General features: G+C 38.5%; 1 protein-coding gene across 1 annotated transcript in view; it reads right to left on the bottom strand.

Moving 5' to 3' along the window:
* ERICH3 (glutamate rich 3) overlaps positions 1 to 14,332 on the bottom strand; it is a 123,783-nt gene that overhangs the window by 76,384 nt on the left and 33,067 nt on the right. Inside the window, exons 3-6 of the mRNA XM_081490209.1 lie at positions 13,321 to 13,446; positions 8,946 to 9,017; positions 7,207 to 7,335; positions 1,632 to 1,790 (exon numbers count right to left, since the gene is read on the bottom strand). Coding sequence (XP_081346335.1) covers positions 1,632 to 1,790; positions 7,207 to 7,335; positions 8,946 to 9,017; positions 13,321 to 13,446 — 486 coding nt within the window. The remainder of the gene's footprint in view (positions 1 to 1,631; positions 1,791 to 7,206; positions 7,336 to 8,945; positions 9,018 to 13,320; positions 13,447 to 14,332) is intronic.

Here is a 14,332-nt window from a genome sequence, read left to right as displayed (position 1 = left end):
GATGATCCAGCGGACATTGGCAATTTGATCTCTGGTTCCTCTGCCTTTTCTAAAACCAGCTTGAACATCTGGAAGTTCATGGTTCACATATTGCTGAAGTCTGGCTTGGAGAATTTTGAGCATTACTTTACTAGCATGTGAGATGAGTGCAATTGTGCGGTAGTTTGAGCATTCTTTGGCATTGCCTTTCTTTGGGGTTGGAACGAAAACAGACCTTTTCCAGTCCTGTGGCCACTGCTGAGTTTTCCAAATTTGCTGGCATATCGAGTGTAGCACTTTCACAGCATCACCTTTGAGGATTTGAAATAGCTCAACCGGAATTCCATCACCTCCACTAGCTTTGTTCGTAGTGATGCTTTCTAAGGCCCATTTGACTTCACATTCCAGGATGTCTGGCTCTAGGTGAGTGATCACACCATCGTGATTATCTGGGTCGTGAAGATCTTTTTTGTACAGTTCTTCTGTGTATTCTTGCCACCTCTTCTTAGTCTAGTTAGCTTGAGACAGTATCTCAGAACCTGACCATTCCTGGACACTAGCTTGAAATGAGAAATCTCTGGACATTTAAAGTGGAGATCAGATCCTAGAAGGTGTCAACCAAATTGGCTTATGACCCAATAAATTCTGCCCTGCTCTAAGTAGTATTCCCTATACAAAATGCCACCACTTTTTAATTTATCCGTCTTTCCAAGAATGTACTATTAAATTAACTAAAGTAAGGTTTGTGAAAAATGCTTCACCAGCTAAAAAACATATTAGTTGGATTAAAATATTATGTATCATTTGAGGATTATATTTATACTTTTAATGTGAAAAATAATTTATTTCAATTAATTTCTTAGTGACAAGGTCATCTGTCAGCTTTAGGTAAAAACATCTTAATTTCATATGTCTTATGTTTCCTAATAATGAATGGAACTAAATTCACCCATTTGAGCATAATTACAATTGTACTCATAACACAGTTTCTTTCTTAAGCTGGCAAATGTTTCTTCTTGGTCTTAGAAATACAAACAATACCTTTTCTAATTACTAAATGTCCCATTGTCCTTCCCTGTTAGAGTAACTCATGTTTTATGACTTCCCTACCTCCTTCCTGTGCTTTGTTTAAAATAAGTGAAAATAACCTGAGACATAACCTTGAAAAAGAAGTATAGTCAAGCTTCCGAGTGTGATTAATTCAGGATTTTTTTAAGACAGACATTCTTTTCCTTCTATATCCAACCTTCTCCAGAGTCAAACTTGAAGCAATTTCATACACTGATGGTAAAGTAAGTCAGCATGCAAATGCAAACCTATTCTTGGAAATTTTCATTTTCTAGGTTTCATGCATTTTAAAATTTCGAAGCAGTCAACACTGTGTCTATTCTGTTAGAAGTCATATCTAGCCATAAAAAGATCCTCTTTGTTTTTATATAACCTTTCAAGTTCATGAGAGATCATCTTATATTATTATAAGTCTATTTCTTATTATTTTTCCCAATAACACAGAAATTATAAGTCTTCCAATTAAAGTAAAATATCATTAAACAGAAGTACAGAGCAAGTGCTTAATAAGTACACAATATAAATTTCACTGAATAGATTAATTGAATCTAGCATTTTAAAAACTGAGAAGAAAAAGCATTTACCCCACTGCGAAATGGAGTTTCAGTTTCCAGCAATGAGGTTTTTGATCTGGATCCCAAAGTTATCTTTGGAACAGTTCGTACTGCAGGATTACTGGGAAGAGGTTGTAATCGAATTGGAGGCTGCATATTTCCGGGAGCAGTGTATGGTCGAGGGGCTGTCTAGACAATTAGGGGAAAAAATTCCATTTAAATTAGTATCTTGACATGTTTCCAGAACCAATTAATAACTCAACAAATTGCCTAGAGTAATTAATGGTGCCTTTTTACTGAACAGATTAAATTTTAATTATGTCCTTCCATTATACATACCCTTATGACCCAATGTATTTGTTAAAACATATGGTGTGGAAGTCTTCTACATACCTAAATGCCACAATTGTAGAGTATTTTAGATAAAGGAGATGTTCTCTGTTAGGTTCCTGTATTTTATTCATACTGTAAACACACTGACAATACCTAGTTGATGCTGTACACAGAATGAAAGTTTTAGTCGCTCAGTCATGTCCGGCTCTTTACGACCCCACGGACTGTAGCCCACCAGGCTCCTCTGTCCATGGAATTCTCCAGGCAAGAATACTGGAGTGGGTTGCCATGCCCTTCTCCAGGGGATCTTCCCAACCCAGGGATCGAACCCAGGTCTCCCACATTGCAGGCAGATTCTTTACCATTTGAGTCACCCAGGAAGCCCTTTGTTCAATTAAATGTTAAGTTGAATAATAGAGACCTAAAGGCATATGATTAGAATGAACTCATTCCAGTTTTTAAGCCTTAAGACTAGTGCTGAAGTAAAAGCAGGCAATATGATTCAAAAATGAGGGAAGGCGAATGCTTACCTCTAATGCATTACCATTTATTCAATGTCTTCCTTGAACTATTAGGAAAAAATGAGAAATAGTAACTGGCAACTTTGGAAAATACTATCAAAATGTAGATGTTTGGAGATGTTTTCCAAGCTAGAGAGTTTCCATTTGCTCCTCTTCTCTGCCTTCTCCATTCTGCTTTGGCTGCTGGGAGTCATTTCTTAATGGACCACATCAACTAACCTCAGGTTTCCAGTCGGATTCAGCCAGTGAAAGACACTGGCAGGAGATCAAAGACAGGAGGGAAGGAGACTGGGGTCCTAATGCTGCTGGACCCTCTGGCCAAGGTCACGATGGGCCAGCTGGGTCCCTCCACCAAAGTCCACAGCTCTTCAGGAAGTCTTCTTCCAGAAACCGCCTGCTGGTTCTGGTATCCAATACCTCCCTTTCCCCTTAGCCCTACTTGATGTGGTTTCCCACTGTGTTCACCCCCAGCACGCTTTACATCCCTTGGTTTTCCTTAACCCTGCCTGCATCTTTCTAAATAGTTTCTTTATTAAACTCCTCCTAATTACCCTATTTGTGTGAGCCATCTGTTTCCTGCTGAGACCCTGACTGATGTACTTTCTAATCAAGAATGTACTGCAGAGAACACCAAAAGTGCCAGTTCAGAGCATTAGATGTGCCTTTGGGAGCACTGACAGAACATTGTAACCTTAGCATAAAGATCAGCAATGTTTCAAAAATGGAAAAAACAAAATGTTTGGCCCAGTTGTTCTATTACAATAAAATAGTGGTAAACCTGTTAAGAATAATACATGCAAATTTGGGTAAGAGGGTGTGAGAAAGATGGAATGTAAATGATTCATAAAAAAGGTTTATTACATTGACTCTAAAGAATAGTGACCACAAATATTCAACTCTGGAAAAGTGTATAAATACATAAAAATTGGTGATAGGGCTACTCCCACCACCAAAAATTGATCTTAGTACCATCTTGACAAGCATGTTGTATGTTGCCAAAGCTCTGCTTTTGTTAAGTCAGCACTTAACTGAATTCCAACTCTAGTCACTGTGAGGAGATGAAACAGTAATTTGTAACATCTAATGGCAACACAAGACAATTAGTGTCAAATGAACTACACAAATACTGTCAAAGAGATAATAATAACAAAATAACTGCGAACTAACGAACTTAGAACTAAAAGTTATTTGGAATAAGCCAATGCTGCTGCTGCTGCTAAGTCACTTTAGTTGTGTCCGACTCTGTGCGACCCCATAGACGGCAGCCCACCAGGCTCCTTCGTCCCTGGGATTCTCCAGGCAAGAATATTGGAGTGGGTTGCCATTTCCTTCTCCAGTGCATGAAAGTGAAAAGTGAAAGTGAAGTCGCTCAAATAAGCCAATGAGACAAGTATTAAAAGTGAAAGTTTCACAGAAGTAGTTACATTTTATCCAAATGAATGAGCAATAAAGGATAATGTTAAATAGAAAAGAGAGATGGTGAATTTGGACATCCAAGTAAGAAGAATCAGTTGTGAACCAAACATGGGAAGGATAGCAAAAGTAATATATCCCAAGATCTGCTTTCTTTTCTTCATGTAATATAACATTTATCAGGGAACATGTGTGCTGTGCTTAGTCGCTCGGTTGTGTCCAACTCTTTGCTACCCCATGGACTGCAGCCTGCTAGGCTCAGCTATCCATGGGAATTCTCCAGGTAAGAACACTGGAGTAGGTTGCCATGCCCTCCTCTAGGGGATCTTCCCAGCCCAAGGATCGATCCCAGGTCTCCCACATTGCAGGCAAATTCTTTACTGACTGAGCCACCAGAGAAGCCCAAGAATACTGGAGTGGCTAGCCTAATCCTTCTCCAGGGGATCTTCCCAACCTAGGAATCAAACTGGGGTCTCCTGAATTGCAGGCAGATTCTTTACCAGCTGAGCTACCAAGGAAGCCCATTAGGGAAGATGGTATAACAAATAAGAACTATATTTCCCAGCATCTCTTCCAATTCCATATAGACGTATGCCTCAGTTTTGGCCAATAAGATGTGAGCAGAAGTGATATATGAAACTTCCAGATCATGTTCTTAGAAAGAAAACAAGTCTTCACTTTCCCCTTATCCCCTTCTCTCAAGCTGAAATATCCACATGGTAATATACAGGGATGCCTGGTGTGCTGCAGTCCATGGGCGTCACAAAGGGCTGGACATGACTGAGCGACTGAACAACAACAATAGGCCATAGTGGCTTGAGTGGATGAAGACAACACACTGAATTTGGCAGATCAGTGACACAAAAGGAGTCTGAGCTTTTTATAACTGAGAAAGTAGAGATGGCACAGGACCTGAGACTTAAGGTGGGGCGCACATCCTCACATTAAAGTCATTATTGTGGTCTCTGCACACAAACCTAGACAGGAAACCAAGTGGATTGACTAGAACAACATTTAGTTTAAAGAAATAGGACATAAGCCTCTATGAGCCAAAAGGTGCAAGGTCTTAAAACCCACAAAGAAAAATCAAACTAGATGTTTTCTTAAAAAAGGGAATCATATTATCCAAAAGAATTCTTTTGATCTCTGTGAAACAAATATGCCTTAAGACTCACTCCTGTCTAAAAATCCAACCGAATACAAAAACGCTGAACGTAGGATTCGGAAAGCAGGTTACTATAAACTAAAACATGATCTATTTGCTGCTGTGCTCTAAATGTTACTTCCCCACATTTGCATTCAGTTAGATGAACGTGGCAGTCAAATGTTTAACTGATTACATGTATCTCTAAAAAACAAATCTGTACCATTCAACTAACAGCTGTGAGCTACAAACTGTTGTAGTTCACATCAGAAGCCACCTTAAATTTGCTGCACTTTAAACTGTTCATAATGTATTTTCTGGGAATAAATATGGCACTGTAGCTTAACATTTTCAAAACTGTACCAGAATGTGAATTGAAATTGACTACCTGGTGATTACTCAGCATAGCTGAGCATTTCTAATTCTTCTAAGAAGATCTCTGGGGGTGAATTTTCCAAGCATGTACAAAATTACTTGAATGACTTTCCACAGTTTTAATGGCATGGTGCAGCTAAAAGCTACATGCTATTTTGAAAGTCCAGGTACAATTAGTGATCAAGTGTTGTAACTATTCACTGTATGCTTTCCTTATTCACTCAAGAAAGTTAAAAGAGAAAAATGGATGGCAGTATCCCCAAAGGATTATCTTCATCCCAATAGCACCTAGAGGTCAGGAGTCAGGTGTAGAGGATATGTAAGCAAGTTAGGAAAACAAAAAAGCAGGACTTGAATTTCTGTAAAATGCGAAGTACAATTCCAAGATCACAGTAGGTATCCATTCCAGGGCAGAAGCACCGCAGAGGGTGATCAAGTGAGGGATCCTGGCTTACCAGATAGAAAGGCTGCTAAAGTGCTGGTGTCAGTGTTTCCTGTAATTTTTAAATTACTTTCTCACTCCTGCCACATTAAGATCTCCTGGATGTATCATAAACTACTTATTGAGGCTGCTCAGCTGGAAAATTGAAAAGAAAGCCTTTCAAAGGTTTTTTCTCCCTAAAACAGGTGGGAAGATAGAAAACGGAACTTGATTATTTCTTTTGTTTCATCCAGAATAAGCTTTTGAGATTCTAGTGAATCTGCCACCCAATGAAAGAATATTTGTGTACATATACATTTAAATGAAGCCTGGAAATATGGTAACAACAAAGGGAAAACAGTTGCTTTTTATAACTTGAGCTGTTCATCGGTGAATGTCAAAACATATTTACCTTTGGAAAATGTCAAAGCTTAACGCTATATGTGATGAATCTACTTCAATAATCTGAAAAAGCACTGCAATACCTCTATAAATAATGTGCAATCCAAAATATGTCCATGCTAACAAGGAAATATATTAGGCCACAAAAAGCAAGAATAAAGATGTCATCAAAGCTATTTGTTGAAAGCTGAACCCATCAACTGCCAGCAAATATTTTGCAAATCTCTTCCTGTATTTATATTGTTTCAAGCTACCTATTCCTTCAAGCAAATACCACCCCTAGGTTGTAAATGAATTGAACTGGAATGAAATGTAAGGGTGTGTGATTTCTTTAAATAGAATTTTTGTGCATTCAGTTATTTTTCTTTTAGACTATGTACATATACTTCTGACAAAAGAAGCTCAGATGTAAGTATCTGGTTTGTGTTCTGTAGTATATTGAATTTGTGTGCATAAAAAACCTTTACAGATAAGGTAAGAGTAGAGAGAATAGCAAGAACAAAATCCAGAAGTCAGAAACTATAGAACATGTATGGAACAACCAACAGTTCAGTTGTGCTGCACTACAGTCCACAGGGTCGCCAAGAGTCGGACACAACTGACCTGACTCGGCATACTCGAACATAGGGTGCTAAAGGGCAATGGTGAGGAAAAATATTAAAATGGCTAAATTGATGTCATGTGGTTTGGGGTCTTAAATGTCAGTTGCAAGAGTCTGGATTTCTCTATAGGCGACACAGAGCCAGTGAAGGTACTTGGGCATGTAAGTAACAAATAATCTTCACTTCAAGAAAACTAATCTAGTAGTAACAAAATGGATTTGACAGTGGTGACATTGAATGAAGGCGGGACATTCAGTAGGCACAGAGTTGAATGGCTATAAGACTATAAGGATGATACAACCATGTACCCAGAGAGCATTCTTTCTGAGAGTTATAAGAAATCATGAATTAATTAGTTGGCATGGTGCAAGTTAGCATGATTACTGTGACTCACCGGTGTTACTGGACTGGAATGCCCTTCATCAACCAGAACGCTATGGCCACGGTTAGTCTTAGGGCCAACGGGGGGGCGGGGAGACAGGAGGGGTATGTTATTTTCTATAGTCCATCTTGTGTGCTCTCCCTAGAATAAGAAAGTGATTTAATAAATCAATGCATAATTAGTCATCTAGGTTAGATTAATACCTGCCAGAGAAGAAGTGTTATATGACTAGAGAAGTTCTTTCTCGTTCTTTTCAAAAGTACTCCATCCAAGGACCATCATAATAACAAGGAGATGGTTCCACAGCTGTACTAGAGAGTTGGGTATGGTAGTGAAAGGCAAGAAATTGAGTGAGCTTTACCTAAAGGAATAGCTGTGCTCGTGGTAACAGCCACAGATGCAATGTATCCTCAGTTTTAGCATAATGTTTATTAATTTGCTTGAAGCACATCACTATAGAAGCACAATGTTCCTCACTACTCTGATCAGTAGAGACTACCAGAAAGTATTACATTTCTGTCTTAAAAAAATTAAATAATGCCAAAAGCAAAAGGTTATATATGATATAAGGGGGGCCTAAAATATGTCTTTTGCCAAGTGCTGCTACAGGTGAAAATTGTGATGAATAAAAACCGTACAAGCAGGAAATGAAGTGTCTATCAGGAATTTCTGCCAATGTTGCAACATGCCCATGTACCTGGTTAGTGTGTCTGGCAATACAGGCAAGAGTGAATACAACACTGTTTCAGAAACCATTCCCAGTAACCATTTTCTCCATCAACACTTCAGCAGATAAATTATAGAATCTATCATTCCTTGACAGAGGACACTATTGGCAAAGTTGACTTAACCACAAATCTTTCCACACCAACTTTTCTGATCCGGAGAAACTGATCTATTATCTGTTATTCAACAACACTTTTATAACAGGAGTATGTTTTGACCAAGATAAAATAGACAGATTTGAGTCTATCAGGCAAGAGGGAAAATTACTGTTTCCTACTGCAAGTTATTCCACAGAAGCTTCACGAATATTCATCAGTTTGTGAAATGTGTCTTAAGTCCTACATTTGTAGTACTACACTGAAAATGAAGGAACAACATGTGGGTTTGAATGACTCAACAAATTGAGTAAAACTGCCAACCTAAACTGAAACCTTTCAAACATGCCTAATTGAATCTCTCATCTCTTGATATAAATTTATACATCTCCTAAGTTGACTGCAAAGAAGAAATATCAAATGCAAAAGTAGAAAACAGGAATTTTTAAATGACTTCACAAAATCCCTAAATCTTTGCTTTTGTTTGCTAATATAGATCTTTCCTACCATATATTTTCAAAGGTCACATTCACATGAAAGAGTACCATTGGATAATTCTTAAAATGCTCCATTTTCCATCATATTGAGAACATCACCGTCTATTTTTACCTTCTTATGACAAGCAAATCTTTTGGCCTCTATCACAAATCAATCAAGAAAATACAAAAGCAAAATTTCAAACTTGAGGACATTTTCAAGTTTTTCTTTGAATTAATTGTGCCTTATACAGTTTCTCTTGTACAGTAGCTCCTATTTTGTCATGATCTTCCAGAATAACAGTGGCCAAGATTCAAGTGTGGTGGAACCATTTGATGTCAGTTATGAGTTACCCCAAAATAAAGTGACCCCAAAGAGCTTCAATAATAGTACCACTGACCTTCAAAATCATGAAATAATATTATGAAGTAAAATGGTTATGGAACTCCTTACCTTAAATCTCTGAATTCGCTCCTTCCTAGCCAAGGTCTCCAGTTTCTTTTTAATTTCAAGCTGATGGTAACGCTAAGCAAAGAGGAAAGAGTGAAGGAAAGCATCATATCATTTATAGTAAAGAATTTTTGAGAGGAAAATAACCCCACTAGCTAACGGTATTCTCAATTACCCCTCTTGTCACTGAGATGGAGAAGAATCATGTGCATAAGTGTGCAAGTGGGAATATAAATTGGTACAACTCTTTGGAAAGCCAATTCCTAACATACATTAGGTAGTTAAAAGTGTTCCTACTCTATAACCCATAAATTTCACCTCTAAACCTAGGGGAAAATCTAAATAATAAAAAAAAAATGTTTTATGCACAAAGATGCTGTCTGAAAGTTTTTTTTTTCTCCTTCAAAGCAAAAATTCAGAAGCATTATAAACTTTAAAGAGAATGGTTTAAGTTTGGGGCACATCCATATAAACGGGACAGAATGTAATTTTTAAAATAAGGTTCCGAAAGATTTGGCTTTAAAAATGGAAAATGCATGTAACGTTGATAAAAGTAGAATGCTGAACTACATGGAAATGCAATTTTGTTGATCGAGCTTACATCGTGTGCCTGTCCCAGTGCTGGGAGAGTGCTTCGTGAATATCATCTCTTCTTGAACAATCCCAATTGCTAAGCAGTCTAGTTCTACAAATGAAGGAACTGAGGCAGAGGACCATGAACTTACCCGAGGTCATACATCTAGTCAATGGTAGAACTGTAATTTGAATCCTAGTCCTGGGCTTCCCTGGTGGCTCAGCTAGTAAAGAATCTGCCTGCAATGCTGGAGACCTGGGTTCGATCCCCTGGAGAAGGGAAAGGCTACCCACTCCAGTATTCTGGCCTGGAGAATTCCATGGACCATATAGTCCATGGGGTTGCAAAGAGTCAACACAACTGAGGGACTTTCACTTTCTGACATTAACTTCCTGGCTTGTCTTTTTTTTTTTTTTGGAGAAACCATGCTTCTCTCAAACCATGATATGGGTTTATTAATGTCTATATAGGAATAGACAAAAGACAAAAAGGAAGTGTGACTATGTTAACAGCAGTTATCTCTGAGAGGAGAAATTATGCATAATTATTTTCTGTTTTTAATGCTTTCTTATGTTTTCCAAAGTTTTGGTAGTATATTAGTTACATAACTTAAAAATAAATTTCATGTAAAAATAATCTGCTTATAATTCAATTTGAAGTCATGCAGACACCTTTGAGAGTGTTTGATACACTGTCGCTTTTAAAAACTGTTTTTTAACTGTTCTTGATCCCCTCCGGCTGCCTTTAAGACCCTGCAGATTCAATCATTCCCTCTATAAGTGTCATCAGTCCTCTTCTCAAAGCCTTTCTTCTGTCTTTCTTTTCCTGTTATCTCACCCACTTATCACCAAACTTCATTAGATTCACTACCAACCATTTCCCACCTTCCGTTTATTCTCACCTCACGGCAGTCCCCCTCTCCCACCCTGACTCCTCTCTGTGCCTGTGTGAGTGCTCAGTCGCTTCAGTCACGTCTAACTCTTTGCGACTCTGTGGACTGTAGCCCACCAGGCTCTTCTGTCCATGCAGTTCTCCAGGCAAGAACACTGGAGTGGGTTGCCATGCCCTCCTCCAGATCTTCCAGACCCAGGGATCAAACCAGTGTCTCCTGCACAGCAAGAGGATTCTTCACTCACTGAGCCGCCCGGGAGGCCCCACTCCTTTCTACCATCTCTGAAACCACTTTCACCAAGGCTCCCAATGTCTTTGCCCTTGAGGTCAGACAGAATTTCCTTTTCTCCCCAGTTGTCATCTTACGGAACCATTCTGTAGCTTGTGAGACCCTGCTGGCTTCCAGGTCTCCACTCTATCAGGTTTTCCCATTAGTTGGAGGTTTTTATCTAGTCCATGTTGCTGTTCCCAATTTCCTGCAACGCACACACCACCAAGCTAGAAACCTCAGAGTGGCTCGGGTGCCTCCCTCCCTCTCCTGGTCCAGGCAGAGTCGGTCTCTCTGTTCTCTCTCCCTCTTCCGGATCCCTACGGACAGCTGCTTCGCCCCGGCACTTCCACTACTGCTGTGAGCCCACACCCTCTGGCAACAGCTTCCTAATTGACCTCCCACCTCCAATCTTTTCCAGCTCATTAATCCATCTTCCACATTTTTAGCAACATCATCTTTCTAAAACAGCTCTGCTCATTAATTTCACTCCCCTGCTGACAAATGTTTCATCGCCTCATCACCTACACACCTAACCTAGCTGAGAATTGAAGGCCTCAAGAAACAGAGCCCCAACTTAGTAGAGAGCGTCACTTGCTGCCACTCTTTCAGCCAACTCACAGTGCAGTCTGGCCTCAGTGAGCTTTCCTTTCCACCCACAATGTCCCCTCACACCTCTGCAATTTCACGCCTGCTTTGCTTAGATCTTTTCATGTCAGGAATGCCTTGCTTAGATCTTTTCATGTCAAGTCGCATTCGGTCCCCCAGGTTCAGTTCAAATGGTAGGACCTCTGTTCAGCTTCTTCCTACTCTCATAGGGGCAACTCATCATTCCCTGCTTTTCTGGGCTCAGTCTCTTTGTTCCTCTCATCTAGCATGTGATCACTTTCTACAGCATTTTTTAAAAAATTATATCTCGCAGCTACATCACGTAACCCCATACTGGTACATGGTAAGCTTGCAATTAATGTTTCTTGCATGAATGAATATATGAATATTAATACAACACTAGTAAACAGTATTGGCATAAACTAAAAGTGAGACAAAGGTGACAATTTAGAAATACTGAATATTTTATTTTAAATTATATTAACATATTGTATATAATATAAAATTATATTATATATTACACATTAACATTTATCTGAACTATTTATTTCAAACTTGAAGAATACACAAAGACTTTAATAATTGCACATTTAACAGTTATGATGTGTGCATTACATGAAACTTTAGAAAACCAAAGTTCAAGGATCAAGACTAATATAGAACTTGGTCCCTATTGATAAAGTTTGAAATTATGTGTATATGTATAGGTTAATTTTACACTGTACTATTTTTTCAACATTAGGTGTAGAATTCCAACTAATACTTTTATAAGGAAGTGAATTTGAGAGCCATAAACAAGGATTCTATATAATTCACGCACACGATATAAGTCACAAAGTGTTAGTCACTCAGTCATCTCTGACTCTTTGCAATTCCATGGATTGTAGCCTACCAGGCTCCTATGTCCATGTAATTTTCTAGGCAAGAATACTGGAGTGGGTATCCATTCCTTTCGCCAGGGGATCTTCCTGACCCAGGGTTTGAACCCTGGTCTCCTACACTGCAGGCAGATTCTTTACTGCCTGAGCCACCAGAGAAGCCCATAAACCACAAAATGAATTCCTAAATGAACAAATCATATACATCTGAAGTGAGCATAACACTTGCTAACTTTAGTAGCAGCATACTAATAAATATTTCCAGTGACACTACACCCACTCCAGTACTCTTGCCTAGAAAACCCCATGGATGAAGGAGCCTGGAGGGCTACAGTCCATAGGGTCGCAAAGAGTCGGACACGATTGAGCGACTTCACTTCACTTCACTTCACACTTAGTATTGGTTTACTCGTGATTCCACAGTTATTCATAATTGTATAGTGCACCCACAGGTCAATGGTTTCATGAGCCAAGTTTTCTGATTTACTGCTACTTGGTTAAGCAGAGAAGTGTCATGCTTTTTCACAGACATTAAAACGATGTTGATGCTTGAAGCTACAAGTTCCATGGAGCAAGGCTAAAGTGACTTATCAAGTTAGTTAGATATCCTTCTAAAAATGCCATGTCAGATTGGAAAAAAAAAGTTGTTGATCCTTGGGTTGTGAATCTATGCTGACCAATGTAGCCTAAAGTAGGAGGGACAGCAGATGTTCCAATGCCTGTTCCTTGAAATTTAGCATACGGCTGAGCTTCGGAGTCTTCAAAGAATAACAAATCTGAAATAATTCATGGCAGTGGAATTACTGATATTTAAACAGATGTCACTTTTTTTTTAGCAAATGGAAATTGAGGTACAGATGGTAAGGACTGGTATGTTTTAAAGTAGCCATTATGGACTAAAAATCTACATTTGTTAAATTAAATATCACAAATGGTACAATGATGTCCATATTTTTCCCTAACTGAAATGAAGAAACGCTTACTTTGGTGTCTTGCCTCCTCTCACTACCTAGAGAGATCTACAGTATTTCTCAGGTCACCTTGTTTCATTCATTTTTAACAAAATACAGGAAGAATTCCGCCTGCTTCTGGGTACAGAAAGTATTAATTTTCTTACTAGAAAGTATCAGTTGTGAAGAAAATAGTTAATACTTGTACCTCCATATCAAGAACCTTATGGAAAATAGCCTGGGCTAAGCACTCCCGGATATATTTTTGGTGATCCTTCTTCATGATATTTAGTTTGTATTCCTTTTCAGAAAGTACTCTTCCATTTCTTGTGATCTGTCATGAATAAATAAAACATACATAGAAACACAAAGCAGAGAAATAGATGGACAGTCAATCAGAAAGAGAAGTAGGCAACATCTTTAAAGCCTACAGAGTATAGTACTATGGTTGATAAACTTTCACTTTTAATGAATGTTTCATAAGGGAAAAAAAAACCAAAAGGCAGTCTCATAAACTCATCATTGGGAAAACACATACAGGTGGTGCACTTGATGTTTAAAACAAGGTTTTCATTAGCGTAACAATTTTCCCTTGATAGAACCCATGTGTTCTTTTCATTTCTTTTTTTGAGCACATTGGGAAAGAAGAGGTGGGGTGCTACCTTGAAACAATGAATAGGAGCAGTGATCACAAGGCTGATGATCTCACAGGAAATACTTTGAAGGGCAAAACATGTAAGCTACAGAGGATCTCATCAATTTGTTTTTAAAATAATTGGTTTCATTACTTTGTTTTCACACTGCTTTTCTTCTACTCTCCAGCCCAGAATGTAATTTAATTTGCTGTGATTCAGATATTTTCAGATTATACAGTACTACAGATACAAAGTATTCCAGACGGGTTTCAAGAGACATCATTGCAAGTCCTAGGAGTGATAGTTTCCGATTTTTATTTACTTGCTTTTCTTTTCTTTTATTCCTTCCTATGTCCTATGGGCGTATTTGTTCTATTTTTAATATCTTCCCTAAACTGAGGATGTTATACTTCCTAGAATGTTCATCTTCTTCCTTTTCCCTTATTTAAACACTGCTCTTCTCTTCACATCTAATTCAAGTCCACATATTTCTTAACTGATAACTAGGTTTTTAGCACTGTTGTTGCAACATATTGGAGTATTGAGAACAACTAGAATTGTGCTACAAGTGATTGGTTATTGATC

This window comes from Giraffa tippelskirchi, chromosome 5 (genome assembly GCF_054371585.1).
Source record: "Giraffa tippelskirchi isolate mGirTip1 chromosome 5, T2T-mGirTip1v1.2.pri, whole genome shotgun sequence".
Lineage (NCBI taxonomy): Eukaryota > Metazoa > Chordata > Mammalia > Artiodactyla > Giraffidae > Giraffa > Giraffa tippelskirchi.
This window is presented reverse-complemented; position numbering and strand designations above follow the sequence as displayed.